The sequence below is a fragment of the Papilio polytes genome, unplaced genomic scaffold (assembly GCF_000836215.1).
Source record: "Papilio polytes unplaced genomic scaffold, Ppol_1.0 DF821511.1, whole genome shotgun sequence".
NCBI classification, from domain to species: domain Eukaryota; kingdom Metazoa; phylum Arthropoda; class Insecta; order Lepidoptera; family Papilionidae; genus Papilio; species Papilio polytes.
In genome coordinates, this window is record NW_013527693.1 from 219,245 (window position 1) to 240,909 (window position 21,665).

Consider the following 21,665-nt stretch of genomic DNA (forward strand, 5'->3'; position numbering starts at 1 on the left):
AGAGGAAAGATTTGTGTTTTTGTACGAATTGAAAAAACTACTGTGCCGATTTTGAAAATTCTTTCACCATTAAAAAACTGCGTTATCATTGACATAGACTGTTTTTTTATTTTTCTTTAATTTCACTGGAACGAAGTCGCGAGTAACGGCTAGTTTCTTATGTTTTAAGACTCTTGTGTACTTTATGGCATGGATGTCGCCAGGAAAGAGTTATTAACTAACTTTTACAAGTGGAATCCGCGTGGAATTAAAAAAATATCCGTAGCATGTGTTTTTTCAGACTACATTCTACATCTGTACCTTTCATCCAGATCCTTCAAGCTGTGGATACATACATTCGTTTAGTAGTTATTATAGAATCGAAGTAATAAAAGACACTAAAATGCGATAAACTCTTTATTTTTTTAACAAAACAAACAATTCCAATTCACATAATGTTCAAAATCAAAAAATTCATAAATACCAAAAAAAACACTAACTGAATATTTTAAAATACATTAGAAAACATCGTAAAAAGTTTTATAATTGAAATAAATTTTTCGTGTGTTATTTGAACTCGTTTATATTCTACAATTATTTTAATATTTCATTTCTCACATACAAATTATGTGTTTTGTGCCCATAATCACAATAACACTCTGGGAAATACAAAATGATACCTCATTCATCAAAATCGTTTCTTTCAGGCTCTAGGCCGTAACATTTGAATTCATATACATAAAAAACAAACACGGGAATAACCCGCTTATCAATCAGGTAAAAATAACAAAATATTGCTTCACCATACGTTTATTAATACATCGGAAATGATAATCGAATGAGTACGATTGGAATCGATTCTTTAACAAGAATGACATAGAATATTCACTGTTGGCAAAGAATCGATTCTAATCGTACTCATTCGATTATCATTCTCGACATATAAAAAAAAATCTCAAAAATAACTTGATATCACATATTACTTAGGTATTACTTACTATAATTGAACCCGTATCCTGTCAACCTACACTTAAAATTATAGTTATTTATAAAGCACTGGAAATAATAATTACTTTTGTCTGTATAAAAATATACAATCAGGGAACTCAGCGGTGTTTTACTTTAAAAGGTTTAAAATTTCATACACATTGAGATGAACGTAGCTTTTAAATATCAATAAAAAAAATCAATACGCGACTGCTTTGTTATTATGTTATCACATCATTGCCCAACTCACTGATACCTAATGGTAAGAGGCGGAGTTTGCCTTTAACAAGGTAATTTTTCTGTAAATGAAACACCGCGGAAATACTTGATTGTACAAAAAAATTTATTACAGTGACTTTTCGCATATTTTTCCGGTTTTGTTTTAAATTTATTTTTATATCGGAAAAAATGTATAGATTAATGATCGGTCTGTAGCAAGGAGGAGGCGAATATTTGCTGCAAAATGTGCGGCAGCGAGGCCACTTCCATACACACGTGCGCGTGCCCCGACGGCAGGCGGCGGAGTAACCTATAAGGGGACGTATCAATAAATTACCTTAACTAAAAAAAAAAAAAAACATATACACGACTGTCTTTACACATTAGTGTAGGTGTAGTGTACTCTGAGTGCCGAAGGTTCTGGTCTGTTCCTTGAAGATCCCGGAACCTACTTCTATGTCACTAAAGGATGACCACCGAGGGGGTTTTAGTAGGTCAAATCCTACATAACCCTGCCTTCCCACAGACGACAAGGTGTCTTTTGAAGATTCCCTCCCCCCAAATAAAAGGTGTAGTTTACTCTATCTATTAAGATAATACAGGAAAACATCGAAAAATACTTAGAAATGCGAAATGATGAGTGCTTGTACTTTTCAGTGATTTTATAAATTTTTAATTTTCAATTTTAATATAACTTTTGTGTAAACCGTCACAATGGAATATATGTTAACAAACTCATATGTATAAAAATAAATTTACACACTCGCAAAAAACATTGTGGAGAGACAGACAATTTTTTTTTTTTAATTCCTATTAGAGTACTGTTCCCGTGCAGCTTCATCCGCATGAAATTGTTTTATTTTAAATCTTTACTTTATTGTTTACATTTGTGAAATGAAGAAATGACAACGAAAGCCTTTGAGATTGGATAACAATTACTGTTATAATGGCAACCTTGCTTCCTTGATATCAGCTTGTAGTTATTTCCCCTTTCCCGTATGACGGTTTTTACAATTTTTTTACTCCCTAAGTTTAATAGGGAGAAAATATATAGCTTAAAGTGTGTAAGTGTAGGGCTTTTTATTAATGAAATAAATATTCAAAAATAGACTGTGATTGCTGACATCCTACGTAACTACATGTGTGGTTTTTTATATTAGTTTAGAGTATAGATGAGATTTATGGTCGGTAAAATAATGAAGAAATAACGTACGTATTAGCTTCATCTCCCAAGCTGCCTATGAATATGACGTGTGCTTGTACACGTGGCTCTGACGTCAGTATGGCGCCCAACGACTCCGGAGGAATGCCGTATCTAAAATTATAATAAACAAACCAGAAAATGTTAAGAATGAATGTGGCTACAAAAGTAGAGGAAGATAGAAGAAAGTATGGATTATGTGAGATGCTTAAGGGAGTGGATTCAGATATGACGGCTGATAGAGATGTATGGAAGACCCTCCGTAAGGGATAAGGGCAAGTTGATGATATTAATATTATAAATGCAAATGTTTAAATGTATGGATGGATGGATGGATGGATGGATGGTTGGTTGGATGGATGGATGGATGGATGGATGGATGGATGGATGGATGGATGGATGGATGGATGGATGGATGGATGGATGGATGGATGGATGGATGAATGGACAGATGGATGGATGAATGTTTGTTAGCGTTTTCAGCCTAAACTGCTAGTCTGGAACACATAGACTACTCACTTTTTTTAATATCACGGAGACGGAGTCGCGGGCGAAAGGTTTTTTTTTTAAAACTATTTTTTTAAAGATATACCTTCTTAGATTAGCATCTGAGAGTATAATAACGATAGCTTCGTCTGCATCTTCATCAGCGAGTGCGGCTATGGCGTGCTTCGCGGCCGGCAGCGTGTTGTCGCCCGACCAGCAGAACTGCGCGTGCGCGTGCATTGTGCGGATTATCTATACATTCGAATACATTCATTTAATAACATTCAAGTGCGGCTTATAACAACTTGCCACGCTCTTGATTCTGGCGATAGCTTACCTGTAACCTTTGTTTCTCGTTTTCCGGAGGTCTATCGACTTTGACGAGTTCGAGCGCGCTCTCCTCCCCGGAGTGCGCGAACACGTCGTACCGTATCCGCGCCTCGTGCCCGCGCAGCGCCTCCGTCACCAAAACCACCGCCTCCATCGACCGCTCCAGTCGGCCGTCGTACGAATTGAATCTTAATGAACGACCAATGGAAATCATTCATCATTTAATGATAAGGTGGCAAACGAGCAATCGTCCTGAATCCACCAAAAAGCGACCGCTGCCCATAGACATCCGCAATTACAGATGCGTTGCCTACCCTTAATTGACGGAGGAGGCGCACATAAAGAGGACATTTCCCCTTCCTATGCGTCTCCTCCACACTCAAATGCAGTTTTCCTTGCCATCCTTTTCTCTTAAGAAAAAGGTTGGAAAGAGAAAGGGACTAAAATTGGGTCTCCGGCACCTCACTAATCAGACTGTATGCGGAATTGCTCCCACTTGACGGCTGTTTTCTGTGTGGTCGTGGTATTACTGGGGGCGAGCCGGCCCATTCTTGCGATGATGTTAAATCGGGCACTACCACTGTCAAGAAGTAGAAGCATATTGAATTAACGTTGTTTTTTAGGCAATAATGAAAGTGTTACCTGTACATGCTGCCGGAGACGTCCAGCACCAGTCGCAGCCGCTTGGGCGTGTGCGGCGGCGCGCCGGGCGGCGGCTCCTGCTGCATGCGGCGCCGGAATATCGCCCGCTCGCCGGTCAGACCTTACACAATATCATCACCAGCTCACTATACGTCCCCACCGAGGGGCTCGGAGCCTACCCTAACAAGGGGGTCACCTCTAGTCATAGGGCATAGTCAACCACGCTGGCCAACTGCGGGTTGGTTGACTTCACACATATCTTTGAATTTCTACACCGATATGTGCAGACATCACGATATTTTCCTTCACCGTAATGTCGAGTAAATCATGTAGATATGTAAATTCGAAAAATCGAAAATCACATTGGTACATAGCGGGATGCGAACCCAAGACCTGTGATTACAAGCTTAAACCACTGAGCTACCGACACTCTCAATCACAATATACTCAAATGTCACTTTTCTACCTATTACGAAGTCATTTCACTTAAAACAGTAAAGATCGAAAAGTATACATACTTAAATGCTATATGTTAGTTCTTAAGAAATTATTCCCTTCTCTTATGATATCCATACTATTATAATAAAGCGTAAACACACACTTTGTTGCCTAAGATGTCAGCAATTACACCATATTCTTGAATAACTCTTTTTTTAATAAAAAGCCCTACACTTACGTCACGCTTTAGGCTATATATTTCAACGCCAGTAAACTTAGAGGGTAAATATTTTGGATGAAAACTCTAATGTGGGAAAGAGACCATAAGTTGCTGCCAACATCAAGGAACCAAGATTGTAATCATATCACGTCATTTTGACATTTGCAATTGATTATTTGACATATGTAAACAATAAAATAAAATTTTTCGTAATTTTATGAGGATAAAGTCGCACGGGAACAGCTAGTTCAATAGAAAGTGGAGTCCAAATGTAATTCTACTATACTCAAAATTTCATACGTTTTTTTTAAACGTACAACGATATACAATTAGAAGTAAATTGATGTGTTTTGATAAATTGATATTTTAGCTTAATATTCAATACCTTCTATGATTTTTCCATCGTCCAGTTCTCCGCTGGTCTGGTGTCGACTCCACTGGCGTTCCTTCTTCTTCGCTTGCAGCTCTGCTAACACCCCGCGGAGTGCGCCTATCTACACGGGAGATAAAAAAAAACACAATTTTCCCCAGTAAAAAACTATTTAATATAGATTGTGTTGATAAATACCTATTTATTTGGAAGAGAGAAATGTTAAACTGACATTATATATGCTCTATGGATTCTACTCGAGTTTTTAGTAAATTTATTAGTTGATTTAGTAAATTAATTCGTTCCTATTTATATTAATAAAAATCATAGTCAGCTGGATTTTTAGGTTTCTAACTAACAAATATTGTTTATGGATATATTTATTTCTTTTTTCTTCTGTCACTTTGAAAAGCACTATCTAATTGTAGTATATCTATGTTTTCTTTGTACATTAAATGTTTTACAATGAACTGATGGGAAACAAGGCTTCCGTGAAGTTTACACGAAAGAGAAAATAAAGCATTTATTTTTAACTAGCTTTCCCCCGCGACTCCGTCCACGTGGAATCAAAAAGAAAGCTTATGTGTTCTTCCAGACTATGCTCTAAACCTGTGCCAAACTTCATGGAGATCCGTTCAGCCGTTTGGGCTACAAACGCTAACAAACATCCATCCATCTAAACTTTCGCATTTATAATATTTATATGATTTTAATATTATTATTAAGTAAAATTATATACCTGTGGTTGTACAGCTCGTAAAAACTGTCCATACAATTTGGCGTCGTATTCACTCATTTTGATCTCCTTTAGTCTTTCCTCAAACGCTTTCCTGTTCATAGCGCGCGCCGCCTCCTTCACGTGCTCCGGGATGTCGTTCTTTTCTTCGTCGGATAGCTAATATTATTTAAAACATTAAAAACCAAAGTAATATTAAGAAATCAAATTTAAGGTCCATTTTCTATACAAAAAAAAATGATGCAATATGTATTTGTATCCATTTTTAAGGAAATTGTGCGAACGGATCAATGTGAAATTTAACATTAAAAAGTAATTTAAATGTGTATGAAGCTATGGACATAGCCCTCCTAGAGAATCGAAAAATGTAAATTAGAAAGGGCGAGATTGGTCATCCGCCCAGGGCGGTTGTCAAAAGGGGTCAAAGTCAGAAATAACAGTGCCGTAAGCGTAAAACGCTCCCTCTTAAAACACTGCAAAAAGGGGCGTCATAAAAATCTCGCCCAGGGAGCTGATACTGCTAAAACTGATGAAATAACATCTTACAAATTTACCATTAGAAAAGTTAATTTAACTGTGAGTAGCATGTATATATTTTTTTAATTTCACGCAGACAGTAACAGGCAACAGCTATGTTTAGTGTATGTGTTACCTGATGCACATCGTGTCCCTTGTCGAGGCGGTAGGGGCCGCCCTTGCCGCCCAGGCCCGCAGTGTCGCGCCCCCCGCTGCCGCCCGCCCACGTGTTGCCCCCCACGTGCGGCTTGTTCTCCGGGTCGTCTTTGCCGTACTTCGGAGAGGACACATCCAGTCTACACAAACATATCAAATATATATAAAAATATTAAATACATTCTCCCCCTACCTTATCCTATTTCTATAGGCGGTTATGGTCCGTTTCCCACATGAAGGCTATTGTCCAATTTATTTAACCTCTAAGTTTATTAGTCAAAAAATATAGCCTAAGGCGTGACGTAAGTGTAGGGCTTTTTATTAAAGGAAGAATTATTCCAAAATATGCCTTTATTGCTGACTTCCTACACCACAAAGTAGCATGTGTTTACGCTTTATTTTTAAACAGGATATTTTGTATTTTCAAGAACTCAAAAACTACTGGGATTTAAAAAACTACATCACTGTTAAAAAGGTAATTTATCTGTGAGTAACATAGGTTAATTTTTTTTAAATTTCGGAACGAATTCGCGAGCAATAGTAGAGAAGCATACCCGCTTTTCCTTTCTATGGTCATCTGCAACTTCTTGGCGTGTGGGGAGCGTCCTCCCAGCACGCCAGCGGTCGGCAGGCCGCTGGCGTGCAGCACCTCCAGCAGCGTGTCCGCCAGCTCCTTGCTGTAGCGGTCGAAGTCGAACACGTTGCCGATAGCACTCGCCAAATCTTCTTCTGGATATTTCTAGAATAGTAATACAGGAGTAGTAGCCTGAACTTATATTTGACATTCAACTACCAGGGGTGTCGAAATTTTTTTTAAATGTTATCTTAGTGTGCTTTCGACTCGATAATTTTAACTGCGATTATTATGTTAATTCCATAGTGCACCTATTTCATATTTTTTCGTAGCGTTTTTATGAATGACGACGTATATAAAATATTATGATTGTACAATTTATGGCACTCGAGCCAGTGGTTCGCCACCCCTGAACTCCATACATCATTCATCTATTGAACAACTCTCAAGTATTGAAGTAGATTTTGCCAGAGACTTCATACGCGTAATTTAAAAAAAACTATGTAAATATATGTAATTGTAGACTTTTCTCCACATCTGTGCCAAATTTTAATCGAATTCCGCTAGACCTTTTTGGGGATATGTAATAACTAGCTTCCATACATTTATCCATCCATACAAAATTTCGTATTTATATAATGAAACATGTATGAAGGTTAACTGAAAATCGCTAAGATCGTATATACCTGCAAATGTTTAACGATATTAACAAGCTCCCTTGTAGAATAGGGATAGGTCAGCTGTCCCTGATCGGCCATGTTGCGTAAAACCGCGAACGCCTCTACGAGCTTCTTCATCACGTCTCCAGGTACGTTGGGCCCGTACGACCGCAGCAGCTCCAACTCTGACTCTATCGACGGATTGTCTACCGCGTGACACGAGAACAAGTCACCTGGAATTCAAAAATCACTAGAAATCTCACACAAAATATAAAATACCAATCAAAACAAAAACATCAAAGAATAAAACTTGCCTAAAGAAGCGAAGAAATCATTCCCCAAAAAGGGGAACCCTGGTCTATTTGCTAAAACGATCATTCTGAAGTTATCGTGCACTGGTATAAATGACGTCACATCTCCTCCAGAACTCTCCATCATATCTCTTGGCACTATCCTTCTTCCGTCACTAAGGATCATCTCTCCATTCTCCACCAAAGTCTTCAAAATACATGTCACATGCGTCGGTGCTTTATCAGCCTCGTCTACTACCAAAACATGACCGTATTTGACAGCTTTCACTAATGGAGAATCTTCGTATATGACAACACCATCTTTGACAGTTGGCTGAACTGTCAAAGACTGGACCGTAGTGTCTCTGTGCAACTGTATATATTCTCGGGGACGATTTAGCAATTGTAATAATCTATCAGCGATTTTATTCTTCCCAACACCTTGATTTCCCACTAATAGTAAATGATTTCCTAATAAAAAGTCTTGGAGTAGCCATTCTAGAAGTTTTATATGCTGTGGTACATCATAAAACAGTATATCGGGGACTTTAGTTAAAGCGTCTGTTTTGAACACTTCTGTGGTCGTATTCCCAATAGTTAGTACACCATTCTGTACATTACAAGGTAATTTCTTCTCATTGTTGTTGAAAAGACCAAAACGTGTGGGTCGGTCTATTCCTATTTTTTGACTAGCACCATCTAACGCTCGTCTTGCTAAATTAGGTAAGAATTTTGCTAAGAAAGTCCGTTGCACTGTCTCGTACGCAGAGTCAGTCGGGTATTTGGACATTCTGTTTGCTATTCTTAGCAACTGACGTGTTGAGAGAGAAGATGCGAGATTCTTCAACGTGCTGTCTTCTGATTTCCGTAGTTGGTCCGCCAAATCTATTATTGAGTGTAACGGAGAGGATATGTTTCCGTACTGAAATGTCATAATTTTATTTTATACAGCTACCTTGTCTAAGAACTAAGTAAATGGCATGAGTGTTCTTAGAGATATTGATTTAAATTTGTGGCAAATTTCATCGAAATCCGATACAGTTTTGGAGATATGGAATAATAAACATTCATCCATCCATCCAAATCACCGCATCCATTAGTAAGAAGTTGCAAAATGACAAGATATTGCTGGCATATACTCAAAAAATTACTGTACAATTCGAAATTAAAAAGAAAAATTTAATGTCTATTCACTTAAATGGTAGTTTATAAACTTACCAATGAATTTATAATGAATATTTCCTCGTTTTTGCTTAAGTTCCGCATCTCATGGAAGACGAAGAGGCTAAGCATCTCCGGCGAGAGCCACGCCGCGCCGCGCTCCAGCGACGGCGGCTCTGCTAACGCTACGATTCTTAAAACAAACATAGTCTTAGTAGTTTTCGACTAAAAGAAATATAATTATTCAAATTCAAATTCAAAAAAAAAGAACTTACTAATAAATGCATAAGTTTTTTTTTTATTTATGTCTTGAAATTTTACACAGAACACAATTTAAAAATTAAGACAAATAAATCCCCGTCAAAACTATATCATTGTTTTGTCCACGGGTGCGGTAAAGTTTAGATAGATGAATGGATGTTAAAGTTTGTAGTCCAAACAATCGAACGGATCACTATGAAATTAAGCATAGATGAAGTCCATATTCTGGAAGAACACATGGCCTATTTACTTTTGTTTTTTTAAATCCACGCGGAGGGAATCGCGGGCGAAAGCTAGTATAGGACTATGGGGCCTGATAACAGGAATCTCTCTGCAATTCGATAGTAAAAAATACGAGAAACCAAGGTACAAATGCTTTACCTGAAAGCTGGATGTATTCTCTTGACGCCGCTCTCTTCTAGTTCCTCTTTAGTGATACCAGTTGTCAAGAGCTCGTCGTACCTGTCGTGACGTAATAGTCTCGTACCGTCGTGAAGTTGCAGCTCTCTGTCGTGCACTAACCTGGTACGAATAAAAAACTAAAAGACTTCGTCAATAGCTGAGCCCCCTACCATTATTAACTGTTACTGCAAATTTAACTATTGCTATTAAATTTCATCATTATTTTACTAAGTTTTTTCAGCATACGAGAACAAATTTCTGAGATGTAGGACACTGGACAGTACGCTGGACCTTGTTCATCAAAGTTGAGATCATCGTTCCTTGTGCGTACTGCAAGGGATTGGAACAAGTTGTCGGCGTCAGTTTTTCCGTACCCGCCGCCTTCAAAAGAAGAGTAAACAGCTACCTATAAGCGCGTACCATCTTTCGACTGCATCATCACTTTCTTCAGGTGGGATTGTGGTCAAGCTCTAGCTTCACAAACATATTTTATTATTTATAACATAAGGTGGCAAACGAGCAAGCGGCCACCTAATCCGCCAAAATGGCGAAGCGACCGCTGCCCAAAGACATCCGCAATTGCAGATGCGTTGCCTACCCTTATCCGACGGAGGAGGAGATGCACATAAGGAGGATATTTCCCCTTCCTATGCATCTCCTCCACCGTCAAATCCACTTCTCCTTCCCATCCTCTCCTTATAAGAAAAGTTTGGTAAAGAGAAAGGGACTTAAATTAGGCCTCCGGCACCACACTCATCAGACGAAACACGGAATTGCTTCCATTTGACGCCTGTCTTCTGAGTGGTCGTGGTATTACTGGGAGCGTGCCGGCCCTGCAGTGCTAAGATGTTAAAGCGGGCACTACCATTGTTACACATAAAAATTAACCAAATAAATTGAAACGTATCATACCTATGTAACACTGCTAAAGTACTGCCGTGAATCCTATGCAAGCCGTCTAATACCGCCATATGACCTTTCAAAGCTGCATCCACCAATGCCGAGTTCCTCCAAACCGTGTCCCCATTGTTCAGTGTTGTTCGCTGCTGTACCAAGTCTCTAGCCGTCATATCCTGGTACAGGACGATGGGCTCTATCGTGTAGTGCAATAAGGATGCTAGTTGCGCAACTAAGAGACTCTTCCCGCAACCTTTTGGTCCTTGGTGATGGAAATAAAACATTAAACAGAACGCAGACACACAAGGATATTGATATTGTTGTCTATATTTTCTTAACGAGAATGAAAGAGATGACAATATGTTGCAATGGTACTATATCAAATACTAGCTGTTGCTCGCGACTTCGTCGACGTGAAATTAAAAAAATAATAAAAAATTCAACCTATGTTACTCACAGATCAATTACATTTGGAATGGTGAAAGAAATTTAAAAAACGGCCAAGTTATTTTTATTTGAAACAAATACATACAAAAATACAAATAATTCCTCTATATAATACTAGCTGTTGTTCGCGACTTCGTCTGGGTGAAATTAAAAAAAAAAGTATAGACTATGTTACTCACTAATAACGTAGCTTTTTAATGGTGAAAGAATCTTTTAAATTGGCATAGCAGTTTTTAAGTTATTTCAATACATACAAAAATCCAAAAATACAAATCGTTTCTCTTTATAATAGTACAGAAGTGTAGATAACTTACCAACAATACAGAAATCTCCAACACTATGACTTAGTAGTAATTCGTTTAGCAACTCGCTTTGGTAGTCCGTCTTTACAAAGCCCTTTTCTTCTCGTCTGTACTGACTCTCGCCGCACGGCACGCCAAATTGTGACTTAACACCGTTAACATCAAGGGTCACATTAGCTTGCTTATCCGAGAACTCCATTCCAGAAACAATAATATTACATTGTGGTTTTATATCTATGTTCAGATTTTGTAAGACTCCGTGTACATTCTTTACGTGATCTTTGGATAGAAAAGTATTGTATGGATAAAGTAGGTAAATTAATTTATGTATTGGAATATTCGGGTTCCTTTCCTGTAAAATAAACAAGAATTACATTAATGTTTAAATTAAAATATATTTTTTTTGAAACTAACATCTTAAATGTAACAATTTGCCAGTACTATAGGACACCTTGACCCTGACTTTTTTGGATGAGGTTGCGTGAGACACATATCACTATAGACAAACATACGACCACGCACTACATACGATCATAAAAAACTGTCAAAATATGGTAATGACAAATCGATACACGAGTCCTATAAATTCAAACCTTGCTTTGTTTGAGTCTAGACATGTCTTGAAATTATGAAGGCATTTTAAAAACTAACAGTGAAAGGCGCTACATAAATATACATTACTAGCTGTTTCCGTGCGATTTCATCTGCATAATTTTTTTTTTTTTTACATTTGTAAATGTAATGTAAAAATGACATGACATGACTTGGCAATCTTGCTTCCTTGATGTCGGCAGCAACTTATGGTCTCTTTCCCACATTAGGGTTTTTATCCAAAATATTTACCCCCTAAGTTTAATGGCGTGAAAATATATAGCCTAAAGCGTGACGTAAGTGTAGGGCTTTTCATTAAAGAAATAATTATTCAAAAATATGCTGTAATTGCTAACATCTCAGGCAACAAAGAAGTGTGTGTTTACGCTTTATTATAATAGTATAGATTCCTTGTGTGTACTGCAAGGGATTGAAACAAGTTGACGGCGTCACTTTTTCTGTCCAAATAAGTCGTGAGGGGGGGGGCTTCAAAAGAACTGTTTGTTAAACCATCTTTCGACAACATCATCACTTTTATCAGGTAGAATAGTGGTCAAGCACTAGCTTAACAAACATAAAAAAACAATTGTAGACAATGCAAGTACCAAGATAAGTGCAGCGGCGTGCAAACTGTCTATAGGGAAGTCGGGTAAGCTGATCTGCTGCAACTCAGGGCTGACGAGCGCGTACGCAGCTGATAGCAGCTGTTCCAACTTGCTAGAATCCACCTGGAAAGCTTCCTCTCGCAATGCGTTCATGTGCTCCTGTAAACAAACAATAAGTACACTATACTACAGACGTTATGACATCCTGGTAGAATATGATAAAACAATTGACAGACAAAACAACATTTACTAGGTTGAAAGTAAACCGGCCAATAAAAGGAGAAAAATACTTATCTATCTATTGTTAATTTAGACCCTTTTCCACTAAGTTATTATGATCTGAACAATTACATGGTATAGACAGACCATTCACGCGCTGCTAGACGCTTTTTGGAATAAGGGTTTTACAGAAATGACGACGGAAAAAAATACACAAACATTTGCAGGAAAATAGTAATGTTCCTTTCGCAAAGTAAACTGTCAGAACTTATTAATAATTCATAGCATAATGTTCTTAGCTTAATCACAGCAATAAAGCTGTGTTGAAGCAAACTCTGGCAATTTATTGCGCGGAATTAATTTCGGCTACTGACTTGACAATTATGCATAGTTGCAAAGTAGTTTCGTCACGCGAACCACGAAATGGTTTACTTTGAGCACGAAAAAGACACTAAATAAAAAAAAACAATGACACTATCGCAAAAAGATTTTGTGGGAGATGGGCCGCATCAGGGAAAATATCGGATTATCCCCAACAGTCACCCCGCTGAGTCCCCATGTGGAGACAGATGAAAATAAAAAGTTTGATGCGTCCCACATTTGCGACGAGGGGACGGTTGGAACTTATTTTATTTCATAACTGTTCCATCTGTCACCTTATTGGTGCTGGTGGGACTAAAAGGTGGGAAAGAAACTTTTTATTCTTACGTGGGGACAGAGCGTGGTGACAGTCGGGAGTAATGTAAAATATCTTCTTTCTGTGCGTCTCTTCCTCAGTTATTTATAGGTGGGCAACGCATCTGCAAATGTGTCTACTGGCTGTGGTCGCTTTGCAATTTCAGCGAAATTTCGCTACTTACTCGTTTGTCACCTTACACACCGTACATATGGAAACTTTAAAGTTTATATAAATCGTTTATTTTAGATATTATATAAAATGAAATAGTCACCATATCTAAATTGTAAGTATACATTGTAAGGCGGTAAAGTTGCTGATTTATTTGCGTTGTTCTTCAAAGTGAAACACGCGAAACGAGGCACTGGAAGTTATTTGGAATGTGTTTTATAGCTGTTACTTGTATATTACAAACTAAGATTCAACGAATACGCAAATGTAATGTATTTCATATAAAAACTGAAACATACATTAGTCTTACAGTCAGTAGCTGATTATACGCCCTTGGTTTAAACTTTGAACATACATCAGCGCTTGTAAATATCCACAGCAATGGGCTTCAGTAAAACATTATGTTAAATACTTTTCTTTTGCCCTTTAAGTCACAAAAATATGATAAACTAGTATTTAATATATCAACGTCTGTTTAGTTTACAGGCAGCGAATGTCACACACGCAATAAACCCATAGAAGACTAAATGTATACTTAGGTCTCGAACTTTGCAGACTATAAAATTATATTCAGAATGTACACATATTCATTGTTCCTCGTCCATATATGGTCTGTCGTAAGTCTTTAGTCACCTAATATTATTAACTATTAGATTTGCTAACAGTACAAATACAGAGTTAATAAATTAGTGTTGAAACAGTAGCTACGTTTTTATACAAATGGTAGCATGTCAGCCTGCCATTAGCACTTGCGTTGGGGAAACAATTCATCCGCAATTAGGCCTAGGGGTTATTAATTCCGACAACTTATTACACTGGGTAAATGTCTGCTAACAGGCTGATTCCGGTGGATTTTAACATAGGCATTTAATGTCTACTCAAACATTTCTACTAATGTTACTAATATTATAAATGCGAAAGTTTAGATAAAGATATTAAATTTGGCATAGTCTGGAAGAACACATAGGCTACTCAGTTTCGTTTATCAATGCCATACGGACGGAGTCGCGGAGAGAACGCCGAGGAACTTGAAGAATTACAGATGCGTTGCTGATATTTGAGGAAATAGTACACTCGCTTCTTATGACTATAAATCGTATTAGTTTAGAAATAACAAAGACATTCTTAAACGCGGCTGTGCGAAGAAGTTTCACGAAAACCATGGTGTGGAATAACAGCCATCGAGATGTGGATGATAGTTGACAGTCTCTCGTATCAACCGTCCGTTATTTATAAAGATAAATCTTGTAACACAGGAAAGGACATTTACTAATAATAAACTAATAAATAAACCAAAGAAACATTGTTTCAATGTAATAAGCTTCCAAATCCATGCTAATTTCTGTTTGATTTAACAAGATTATAATAAAACTGATACAATGAAACCGCTTATTAATTATTCAAACCATTCTAGGATTATGCTAATTCTCGAATTTGCATCTCTCCCCTGCGGCAGCGAGTGCCATTACCCTGCTTCAACTGTCACTCATTAAAATAACAAATTTTGTATGAAATTTAAACATTTTCAGTTAAGAAATTGATTAAACAACAATTTAGATTAAATGTTTAAATAGATTATTAACCTAAAACAGCAAACAATCAGATTTCTTGTCGAATTAACAATCAAGAAATTATTTCAATATAAAAATCTTTCAAAAAATTACTTGCTGTGATGTTAACACCAACTTTGATAAAAAGTTAATATCGTAAGCTTTGATCTTTCAGAACATAATTTCAATAATTGCACACAAAAAAACTTTCTTAAAAACCCTTATCTAACTATGTCAAACGTCTAAGGGCCTGTCCCATCACTGATAGAGGCTCAGATAGCTTAAAAATTACATCACTGTCAGATAACTAAAGCCGACATTTCCATCACATTATTACAAGTTGGATTGTTATCAGACAATTTACAATTAGGTGGGACAGGTCCTAATTATAATTGAGAAATTGCTAAACTTTGATTAAAAAACAGCGAAAAACATAAATGTTTTAGCACTACCAAAGTTCTATTTGCAGAACAGCCATCATAGATTATATCGCTCCTAACTTACAATCAACTTCGTGAACTTTGAAACTAGTAATTTAATATAGGGCTGTCTAACAAACCCATACATCCATAAAAATCAAATGGTTTTTCCAAGTATAATAATGTAGTGTTTACTTAAACCCTTGTTTGTTTTTAATAGCAAACAAAAGTAGACAAAAATGATGAATTTTCATGTCGTTTTGACAACCCTAAGACAAATTCACGGTTCCGTGCAAACTATTCGAATGAGTTTTCAAAATTATGCACAGGTCATGTTATCAAGGAGCGTGCGTAGCCCGGAAGCAATAAAAAGCTGTAGCTAACTAGTTTACTTATTTAGTTAGGCGCAAAAGTCTTAAAAAAGGTAAACTATTCCATCTTACTACTATAAATATGATAGTTTAGATGGATGGATGTTTGTTAGAGTTTGTAACCGAAACGGATCTCTATGAAATTCGGCATAGACGTAAAGGATCATTTGGAAGAACACAGAGGCTACTCACTTTTGTTTTTTTTTTAATTCTAAATACTGAAAAACTTGCCTTGAAATTGCTTTATCAAACTTACAGAACAAAGTAATTTATGGACAATGTTTTAATTTCAAAACACGATGTGAAACAAGTTTATTTAAAAACAAAACAAAATGCCCATCGACAAACAGTCTGGAAACTTATAATTTCCTTCTTATTTTTGAACTTCGAACAGTAAAGTTTGGAGGGCGGTTGCATGATGTCGTTAAACCGCCGGCATTCAATAAAGCTTTGGCCACAACACCAACACGATTAAAAAGTTAACATTATTTCTCTCTCACATTTTTTATTTAATTCACAACATTTACAGCTTGTGTTTGAGAAGCAAGAAAACTTAATGTTTTAGATGTTTTAATGCTCTCTCTTTCTAATAGTACTAATGTCACGTCTCATATACTTCATATAAATCCGTCATAACAAAATTTCTATAGTACTCAAAAAATCCTCTTTGATATTCACCTTTGTTAACATATGCAAAATGTAAAAATAAGTAGGTTTGTTCATATTTTTTCACAAATGTGAACTAACCTTTACAATACTATAGAAGTTAGGAAAGTCGCAAACCGAAGTCCCGGCCGCAGTTACACACGAAACTGAAACTTGTTCAGACGTTACCTGCCTTATCTAAGTCGTAGTATGAATGTTAACGTTTGTTGCATAGGAAACCCAAAAAACCTCGTATGTATCTCAATTTTTGTAAAATTTAAAACGAAATTTAGTGTTTTGTGTTCGAAAGTACGGCCACTGATAATTTGATTTTAAAATTTTACTACGAAGTAAGTAAAACAGCTGTTTTTATACGACGATTTATCTCATAATTTTTTCCTTAAAATAATTTCTGTTACTTTACACTTGTTTACAGCATAAATGATAAAATTGTTTAGTTTATTATTACCCTAATTTCTTTTGTAACAAAATTTTAAGAGCTTCCAAATTTTATGATAGCAAACCAACGTGTAAAATATGTGATGGAAATATCGGATTTTGTTCCCTTATCTGACAGTGATGTCATTTTAAGCTATCTGGGCCTCTATCAGCCATTGGTGGGACAAGCCCTTAGTCAACAAAAAAATAGTTAAATGGTGGTGTAATTTTCCGATAATTATTTGTTATTAAAACCTATTTCTAATTAACAATTTATAATATGAAGTCGTTTTAAACCTTTAACGATTATAAACAAAATCTATTAAAAGCACTAAAACGTATTCATATTATTAAAAATGATACAAAATTTAATTCCGATTACCGTTTCTATTACGTTGGGGTGGAACAAGCAGACATAATAAATCCAAAAGGGGAAACAACAATACAATCCAATGAATTTCCATACAATTCCTTATCGTAGGAATGAAAGGAGCTGTAACGGTTACAATGACTACGTGACGTCACGCTATCAGGAACCGTATTCAATTAATCACTACCTACTGGAGTCGCAAGGAATTAACATCGTGATATATGTTTATAGTCATAATGAAGATATCATAAAGAAGAAAAATCTGTATTGTATGTATTGAAATAACTCAAAAACAACTAAGTCGATTTCAAAAAATCTTTCGTTGTTAAAATGCTACGGCATCAGTGAATAACATGGGTTATTTTTTTAATGTCTCTGAGACGAAGTCGCGAGCAACAGCTAGTCATACATATTTTTGAAACCGAAGGCTGATGTATCTAAATCTTTGTAAATGTATAGATTCATATTTATGCAGCCGACTGTACAATTACGTATAGATCCCGCGTATTTTCAGGACTAAGGTACACGAGTGTTGTTAGTAATCTGATACAGTTATTGCGTTCGAATTGAAATTCATTACTTTACACGTCTACAGGAGGCGATTATAATTCTCCGTATATAAATTGTTTGAGAAATCTCACTCCACACACTAATTGTACTAATTACATAATTTTTTTACAGAACTTTCAACTTCAAAATATCAAACAAGCCGTAGGTAAATATGAAGAACAAATCTTTCCCACTTTAGGACCGAACAATTAATACATCCATTGATGTTTGGATTAGGCTAATATGCCCGCGCTTTGGCAGGCTTCTCAGCGACCCATGTACATCAGAACAGTGTGGATAGACGGATTCCGACACGCGATCCTCACCCACGACGACCCACATTACATTGAACTAAACTCAAAAAGACGCAGACCTCATTCATCAGCCAGTTTCAATCCCAAACGCAAATCACAAGGATCACGTCTAAGTCATCGAAGTGATTGCAATAACTTACGAAATCTAGACCTAGTCATCAGAAGCGATAAAATAAGAATCTCACACGAAACAGATATAGAAAAACTAAATTTCGCTGAAATCGAAACTGAAGACGAATCCATATTATCAACCTCTCCCTTGCCCGTTTGTGATTTCGAAAATTTAAAATCGAAATTCGAATCTATAGACATGAGGGTTGTGAAAAGTAATAGAACAGCAAGAATAGACGTAAGAGAAAATAATGATCTATCCGATCGAGTACTCCAATGGCTCGATTTAGCTGGTAAAGTCGATTTACTAGCAAACGAAAATGCAGAACGCATATCACAGCCGAGGCACAGCTGGCCGGAAATACAAAAGCGGAATTTGGGTAAGTCCCGTACCGTGACCGATCTGAGAGTGAGGGAGTGCAAATTAACGGCGAGCGATTCTAAAACGAATGATACGATCGATCGAGAGGAGGTTTACATGCCAACATCGGCTACCACGATCGAAAATTACGCGCGACAGTCACGTAACAGGACAACGTCACGTGATAGTCACGCGAAAATAAAAGAAAACAAAAAGGTCAAAGACATACGACAAAACGTCGCTGAAGCGAGACAGAAAATGATAGCTGAAAGGAGCGCGATGGAGAAACAATATGCCGAGTTAGTCAACAAGAAGATTATACCAAATTTAGCTAAAACTAAGAAGCAAGTTCATATCTTCATGCCAGAAGCGATACCAAATAAAGTTGCGAGTAATACAACTGGCAGTTTGCTATCACATAAATCTAAATCTTAACCCTTGTTGATTCATTTCAAATTAAAATACAAGCCACCAACAATTGCGGTAATCTCGCAAATATTTTCTTTTAATTATTTTCTGCGCAATAATTTCAACTTTTAAAATAAAAATTTGGTACGAATTGATGACATTTTTATTTTTAACTGTCTCCGCGCCTCAACACCCAAGTAGCAGTTCTAAAGTTACATGGTAACTAAAACCCATACATCCAAGATTTATATTTATTTATTTATATTTATTTATATTATATTTTTTATTTATATTATATATATATATATTATTTATTTATATTATAGAGATTATAAAATAAATATTCTTACCCCATAGCCAACAGTAGCAACATCTCTAGCTTGAAATCGGGAACGCAGAGGTGGGTCCAACGGCTGGCCCTGATATCGCGGCACGGGCAGACCTAGAGCTATCACACGGAAGTTCTCGTCAACACGGACTAGGCGCCATTTCGACACTTCTTCCGCACCATGTTCCTGAAAAAAATCCAAGTTAATAAAAAAAATTAGAAATAAATTTATAAAAAATTAAAAGGAATATCTTAATATTACCTGTAACAACTTGTCATATCTTGCAGCTGGTACTAAAAATCTACCATCTTCTAAATGCATTTCCCTATTTTCCAGCAAATTATTTAATACTGGCAACACATTGCGTTCAGCCTTTTCTATTCCTTCTATAACAAGAATTCGTCCTTCTATCGCTGCCCTGACTGCACTCTGAAATAAAGCAAGAGACCTAATTTTTTTAAACATTTTACTATACTAGTCATAGTTTGCTTGGCATAAAAAAATATAGCCTATGTTACTCAGTTATAATATAACTTTTTAATGGTGAAAGAATTTTTGCAATTGGATAGTTTTTAGTTATTCCAATACATATCTTTCCTATTTACAACATTGCTATAGATTTAAGTGATTTTATGCAATAAAAGTACACATCTTTAGATGGTTGTTTGTTAGTGTTTGTACTGTAAATGGCTGAATGGACCTCGGTGAAATTTGGTATAAACATAGAGGATAGGATAGTCTGAAGGAACACTACTCACTTTTGTTTCTTTTTAGTTTCACTCAGACAGGGTCATGGGCGGAAGCTAGTATAGTATAGATAATGTACCTGATCAAAATACTTGGCGGTAGAATTTTGAATCTCTCTTCTCTGCTTTAGGTCAGCTTCTGTAGTGTCACGAGACAGAGCAACATATTCCAACTCTCTTTGTGTCAACTCTAAATATTGCAATGCTACTTTCCTCCTAAAAGTTAATATCACATGAAAAAAAAAACATTGCTGAATAGAAAATACTGTACAATTACTAAAATAAACACTAATGTTCCATAATTGTTTTTATGAATTCAAAATATAATCTATGGTTTTTGAAATTTGAAATTGACACTAGTACTTTTGAAAACAAATAATTAACTACATCATTCAAGCTTTATGCAAATTAGTTACGTAAAGGTCTATATTCATCCTCACCTGCTGGGACCTGGTCTTCCAAGCAGAAACATGTCTTGACCAAGCGAATCTTTTTGCATCATCCATCTTAAATTTCTAAGTGTACTTTGAGACAGATACTTTAATTCCGAACCCTCTACAGATACTGAAAACAGAATAAGTAATTAAAATAAGTCATGATTACCACGAGAAACTCTTCTTTATACTTTTAAAGGACTTTTCTAATGAATATTTGTTTAACCAAAGTTGTAGACACTTACTGTATTTTCGCGGCACATATTCAATCTTTTTTGGCGTTGTCACATCTTTGGTAACATCTCCAATAGTCACTTTACCTTCACTAGAATATGCCCTAACATTATTCACTTGTATAAACTTTTTATGACCTCCTAAAATACGAATAAGAACATCGATACGTCGCACTGTACTAGCGGGTTTATACATGACTAAATTCTTATGATAATTGGTCTTGTAACTGGTCTAATATCTTTTATGTACACATATTTCAGTTACATTAATTATAAATATAATCTTAAGTTAAAATATGTACAAAACTAACTTTTTTAAAAGTTCAAAGTCTAAAACTTTACTGTCAAAATGACAATGGCGTTACTCAGCTGTTCATAAATTCGCGAGTTTGGAGTTTCGTTCGTAAACCAATTTATTTATCTGAGGTATTTTTTGTAATTTTATATATCGTTCTTTTTTATGATAAAGGTTCCAATAATCGATTCAAAGTAGGGATAAGAGGAGCAGAAGAAAACACTTACATTTACTATCATATTTTAATTTTACTAAACTGACCATGATCTCGTTACAAAAACAAACAGGATATTACAAAAAACGTCCTAACCTAAACCACAGTTAAGATTATGAAACATTCAACAACACATTGATACAGAGGTTTTTGGTGTCTTATGATTTGAGTTACATTTTCTTTCACTACTTGACCATTAACTCATTCCCTAAAATAATAACAATATAACACCAAGATAAATATCGAAAAAGAAAACATTGTTTTAAAGATACTTAATTCAATTAAAATAATGTGAAATGTTAATCTTACAACTAACATTTATCATAGATAATTACGACTTTCA

At 36.1% G+C, this 21,665-nt stretch overlaps 2 protein-coding genes across 4 annotated transcripts; one reads left to right on the forward strand and one right to left on the reverse strand.

Moving 5' to 3' along the window:
* Positions 1-1,094: 1,094 nt before the first annotated feature.
* LOC106108595 (von Willebrand factor A domain-containing protein 8) lies at positions 1,095-21,136 on the reverse strand. The gene is made up of 21 exons (XM_013289832.1): positions 20,826-21,136; positions 20,587-20,710; positions 20,227-20,362; positions 19,662-19,829; positions 19,422-19,586; positions 12,470-12,628; positions 11,286-11,625; positions 10,540-10,786; positions 9,607-9,747; positions 9,022-9,157; positions 7,828-8,725; positions 7,541-7,746; positions 6,835-7,019; positions 6,261-6,420; positions 5,612-5,767; positions 4,888-4,996; positions 3,845-3,965; positions 3,210-3,390; positions 2,979-3,124; positions 2,399-2,500; positions 1,095-1,495 (listed from the first exon to the last, which is right to left on the reverse strand). The coding sequence occupies exons 1-21, from the start codon at positions 21,007-21,009 to the stop codon at positions 1,384-1,386; spliced, it is 4,176 nt and encodes a 1,391-aa protein (XP_013145286.1). The 5' UTR covers positions 21,010-21,136; the 3' UTR covers positions 1,095-1,383.
* LOC106108596 lies at positions 16,688-19,141 on the forward strand. 3 transcript variants are annotated; one of them, XM_013289835.1, is made up of 2 exons: positions 16,688-16,772; positions 18,010-19,141. In XM_013289835.1, the coding sequence occupies exon 2, from the start codon at positions 18,121-18,123 to the stop codon at positions 19,096-19,098; it is 978 nt and encodes a 325-aa protein (XP_013145289.1). In that variant the 5' UTR covers positions 16,688-16,772; positions 18,010-18,120; the 3' UTR covers positions 19,099-19,141. The 3 variants fall into 3 exon arrangements, with proteins under 3 accessions (XP_013145289.1, XP_013145288.1, XP_013145290.1); XM_013289834.1 differs by having other exon boundaries at positions 16,694-16,870; XM_013289836.1 differs by lacking the exon at positions 16,688-16,772 and adding an exon at positions 17,769-17,849.
* Positions 21,137-21,665: the final 529 nt, after the last annotated feature.